Source organism: Condylura cristata, unplaced genomic scaffold (genome assembly GCF_000260355.1).
Source record: "Condylura cristata isolate star-nosed mole 26May11 unplaced genomic scaffold, ConCri1.0 scaffold00045, whole genome shotgun sequence".
NCBI classification, from domain to species: domain Eukaryota; kingdom Metazoa; phylum Chordata; class Mammalia; order Eulipotyphla; family Talpidae; genus Condylura; species Condylura cristata.
This window is the reverse complement of record NW_004567146.1, coordinates 2,040,997-2,046,216: the sequence shown is the minus strand read 5'-3', so window position 1 is coordinate 2,046,216 and position 5,220 is coordinate 2,040,997. Positions and strand designations below refer to the sequence as shown.

General features: G+C 46.8%; 1 protein-coding gene across 1 annotated transcript; it reads left to right on the top strand.

Annotated features, from left to right (window-relative positions):
* The first annotated feature begins 229 nt into the window (after nucleotides 1–229).
* On the top strand, nucleotides 230–5,220 carry LOC101630709. The gene is made up of 4 exons (XM_004694532.2): nucleotides 230–281; nucleotides 442–983; nucleotides 4,756–4,807; nucleotides 4,925–5,220. The coding sequence occupies exons 1-4, from the start codon at nucleotides 230–232 to the stop codon at nucleotides 5,218–5,220; spliced, it is 942 nt and encodes a 313-aa protein (XP_004694589.2).

Genomic DNA, 5,220 nt, shown 5'->3' with positions numbered 1-5,220 from the left:
CAGGATGATGTGACACCACAAGGCGGCAGTGTCTCCCCTCACACTGGTCTGTGAGGAAAGTAAAGGGCTGAACTTGCCTCTTATTGGCTTGTTGAGAATAGAGACTTTCTGGAATCCAGGGCAACTAGAGAAATACACCCAGTAAAGGCAGCCAACTCTTTAGAAGAGAAACCAGGTTGCAGCTTAGGCTCCAGCTCAGCGTCTTTTGTGGTATCAGTCAGGAAGAAGAATGAAGAAACTCCTGGGACAGTCTTTGTTCATTCTATGGCTTCAACTGGCCAGTGAGTTGGGGCTCTTGGTGATGGAAAGAGGGAGGTCAACGTTCAGAGCCCCACAGGACTAACGGGCTAGGTCTTCCTGTTGACTTGGAAATCTACAGGAATATTATGGAAGGAGAATCAAAATGCAATGACTGACTCACGTCCTTGTTTTTCTGTCTAGGTGTGAGCAGCCAGCAAATAGAACAGACTCTCCAGACCCTGAGTGTCCAGGAAGGTGAAAATGCCACCATGACCTGCAGTTATAAAGTTTCTATAACCAACTTGCAGTGGTATAAGCAAGATTTAGGGAGAAGCCTTACCCGCCTCATTTTAATACGTGCAAATGAGAAAAAGAAAGATAACGGGAGATTTCAAGTCACACTAGACGCCTCCACCCAAAACAGCTCCATGCTCATCACGGCCTCCGAGGTTGCAGACTCTGCTGTCTACTTCTGTGCAGTGGATGCACAGTGCTCCCCCAGCACCTGCAGCCCCGACACAAACTGCCAGAGCTGCCTCTTGCACGCCCCTCCACGGGCTGGGGTGGTGGTTATGCCTTCCCATGAGGGAGAGTCCTCAACACCTGGCAGCAGGATAGGGACATCCTCTCAAGTCTGTGACTTTGTGGAAGCACATTTTGTAGGGCTACCATTTAAGGAGGTTACAAATGAAGGCCCCACTCCTGGCCCAGGTTGGGGGGGACTTGACTGGATGATGGACTTGGTAAGGCTGCCTGGGGGCAAGGCCATACTCAGACATCCAAGGCCAGAACAACCAACCCAGCTCCAAGAATGCAGAAGCAGAGGCCAGAAGATGTTTCCGTGTCAAAGGCCAGCACCTGAGACGAGACATCCCAGCGGATAACTGATATATCTGGCGCCCCAAGTTAGAAAGTTGTGAAAACAGAGTATAAAAGGGCCTCTGCTCCTCCTGCACACGCACTTCCTTTGTCTCACTGCGCCTCCCCTCAGCAGCGTATCCCAATAAATCCTCCTTTTCTGTTCTCACTCTGTCTCTGGTGAATTCTTTCACCTCCACACCTCCAGCCTGACCCCTGATATTTCTCCCTGTTATACCTTGGACAAGGGCGAAGGGCAGGAGAGGGAGAACAGCACACTGCAAAGCCAGGCTCTGGCCGCAAGGCCCCGCGGTCAGGGCTGCCTTCCTTTTCCCTTCCTGAGCTGCAGAGTTGGGACGGATGAGCCCAAAGATCCCTCAAGCTCTGATTTTATCAGGAAATTAAACTAGACATGAGTAGAAGACGAGGAAGGGCATCCGCATCCCTGTATTGGGAGATCTCAGCTTGTACAGCCCCTTTACATGAGGCTGCGTCTAAGATGCTTGAGATGATCTTTGCCTTTCACTAATCCTGGTGCAGAAAACCCTAGAGTCACTGGGCATCCGAATGAGAAAGGGTCTTAGGGCTCCTTACACCAAACTTCTCACTTGACCGAGGAGCCTAGACTCTGTAATCTGAAGCAGGTCTGAATCTCACTCTGTCATGGACTAGGCGTCTCATTCCCAAGCCTCAGTTTCTCTGTGAGTCAAATAGCACTTCGAAGGAAGTCATGATGTTTTCTTCACTCAAATGAGAGATGTGTGTATGTTCTTCACTGCCAGGCCCTGAAATGTTGTTTTGTGGAAGTGGGTCTTTCTATTATCAAATAAATAACCATCCATTTGTTCTTAGATGATCTCTTGCAAGAAAATCAATGCCAGTATAGTTTAATTAATATGACTTTGATATGACTGAACATGTGTTTGTAGAGAAAACTAGGGCATTTGTATTTTGGGGCGTGTTTGATGGAGAAGGTGGGGGTGGGCAGGGCAGGGCTCAATAGGGCAGTGGTTCCCAAATGCTGACACCACCGTCTCATCGCCTCAGGCTCCTTTGAAGGTCTGGACTATCAGCCTCTACCTCAGTTTACTCAGTCTCTGATGATGTCATAAATATATATTTTTAGTGAATACAATTTCTGTTAAAGATTGGCTTATTGTCATGTTACAGGAAACTTAAATTATATATTTTTAACAAGGTGGAGTGTATTTCTCATACAGACAGAAGCTGTATCATGCAACGGCCATGGCTGGCGCGTGCAGGTTTCATCACGTTATGAGGGAGAGAGCGTTTTCCCCACAGACTGTCTCTCATCCTTAAGGTGTCATTTATTTATTTATTTAAATAATATGAGTTTATTTTTACATCATTTCATACATTTTTTTTCCAGCTCAATTGTAATCCCCGTGGGTTTCCCATCACTGAGTCAGTCACCCGTGTGCCATCACCACAGTCCAGCACACTTCCCTCAGTGTCATTTATTTTTATTTTTTAAAGAGTTATTTATTTATTCATATAGAACTGGGGTACAGGCCAGAGTTGCAGGGGCAGTGAGAGGATTCACCAGAGACAGAGTGGGGAGCAGAACAGGCAGATTAACGAAGTACATTACTGAGGGGAGCAGCGGGCAGGTCAGGTCAGCGTGCCATGTGGGTTACCTCCGGGGCAGGCGGGGATAGAACTCATACGGAAGTGGTTTCCGATTCTTAGTGCTGCGCTTTAACCCGCTGCTGCGCCACCAGGGAGGGCCAGTGTGTCATTTATTTTTATGCCTTCAAGAAAGTGCTGAGATCCAGCTGCTTTATATATCTCCCAAGCAGAAAGAAAACTTAAGGGGCAAACAGGTTCATGCTGGCCAAGTCAATCATTTCCAGAAACTTCACCCAACAGCTTACATTTCATTCTCTAGAATGTCTGTCCATCTGTGAGGGAGACAGATAGCAAGAATGCTTTTTATTTAAACATGTTATCACCCCCATGAAAGCAGAGCTCTGTTGGTAAGAAACAGGAGCTCATGGACATGTTAACAGCTGTAATGAACTGTTTCTGTTTAGGATTTATCAAAACTCATATATATATATATATATATATATATATTTAAGATTTATTTATTTGTGCATACAGAACTGGGGTACAGGCCCGAGGCTCAGGGGCGGTGAGAGGCTTCACCAGAGACAGAGTGGGGAGCAGAACAGGCAGATCGATGGACACTGCAGAGGGGAGCAACGGGATGGTCAGGAGAGGTCTGCCTCTCCATGTGGTCACCTCCAGGTCAGGCGGGAATCGAACTCCTGTGGAAGTGGCTTTAGCTTCTCAGTGCTGTGCTTTAACCCACTGTGCCACCAGGGAGGGCCCAAAACTCATATATTTTTAAAAATTTATATTCATTTTTGAAATATTATATCCAATCTAGCTCACAGTTATATTGTGTTTACCTCTTAGTAGCCTTCTGGAAGCCATCACTAGGCCCATATCCCAATTCACCTCCAGCAGCCTAATTAAAATCCCCGAATCCCCTGCTCCACTGCCCTCCACGTGCTTGACTCAGCCATCACTCCTCAGCTAGTCCCTTACATGATAGTCTCCGTGCAAATTTGACCCTTTCAATCACTGAACCCCATTTTCTCTTAGAAGGAAGAAAAATGTGGTAATAAGATCTACAAAACTGCATAAATTAGGATCTTGCTATCTCTCCAGGTTTGTTCCCCCAAAAGTTACCTCGTCCTCCACCTACATGAAAAGATATTTGTACCCACCAGACAGGTTCACTTATTAACTTACTCATTTTTCAGATCTTTTTTGAACAACTACTATGAGAGTTAAAGGTCTATATATTTCGAGAACTTGGCTAAGAGTCTAATAAGGGTAAATTTCTGATCCCAGGATCACTAGGTCTTCTTTGAAAAATAGGACACCCATGATTCTAATATCATGTAAGGTGATCTCGCCCCACACACTTCCACAGACAAGTTCAGTAGGAAAGGAGCTGAGAGAGTGCTTTCACAGGCCTGTGCATATTGATTCTTCTAGGACGAGAGGTCACCTAGTCAAAGGTAGGGGAGAGAAGGGAGAGCATCTGGGCTGAGGGGCTACTCCCCTGGCTGTAGGAACCAGTGGGGGAACATGTCCAGAAGATGTCTCAGATCATGCTTTTGACAAGCAGTATGCCCTAAAATGCTAAAACTAGCTCACGACTCCGTGTGAACAGACAGATGCTGATACTGGGGAGCCGGGATTCATAATTTTCTGCAGCTTAAAGTCAGAGGAATCTCCACCGTCTCAGCCTCAGGTGCCACGGTCGGGTCAACAGAGAAGTGTGAGGCGCTTCCTTCTGGGATCCCTACTGCGCAATCCCTGACACACGTTTCGCTTCTGCTCCACAACTAAACTCTCTTCTTGGGTAAACACCAAACCCAGAATTGGAAAGCAGGCTGCAGGGACAGAGGGAGACCACGAGAGGGCGCTGCTGCCTGCAGGTGGTGACGACATAAATTCACCTCCCTTTTTATAGCTGTTGCGTGCTCCTGCAGGGCAGTTTGTCTTGCTTAACATATGAACCAAGACATTCTAGAAGATTCCGTCAAAGGATCAGGACCTAGGGAAACAACTGTCTGGACTTGGGTGCATTCCCAAACTAAACCTGTCGCTGCCTTTTAGCCAGTCATGCTGTCGGCTTCCTGCGCAGCGTTAATAATTCTGCTGATGTTAAGTGAGTAGCATTGATTCCAAACTCCATATGTCCTATTCCTTGATTTTGGTGTAATCTTTAATATCCGCTAAAGCACTGCCAAGATAATAAAACCTTTTCTTTTTTTTTTTTTTTTAGGAAGGACCAGTGGAGACTCCGTGATCCAGACAGCAGGTCCCGTCATCCTATTAGAGGGGGGACCTCTGACCCTGAGCTGCACCTTCCAGTCCTCTTACCCCGCAACTTTCTTTTTCTGGTATGTCCAGCGTCCAAACATAGGGCTCGAGTTCCTCCTAAGAAGCTCATCAGAAAACACAAAGTTGGACAGCAGTGGTTTCCAGGCCTCTCACACTAACAAAACCTCCACCCTGCAGAAAACCTGGGTACAAGTGTCTGACTCGGCTGTGTACTTCTGCGCTGCTGAGGCACAGTGA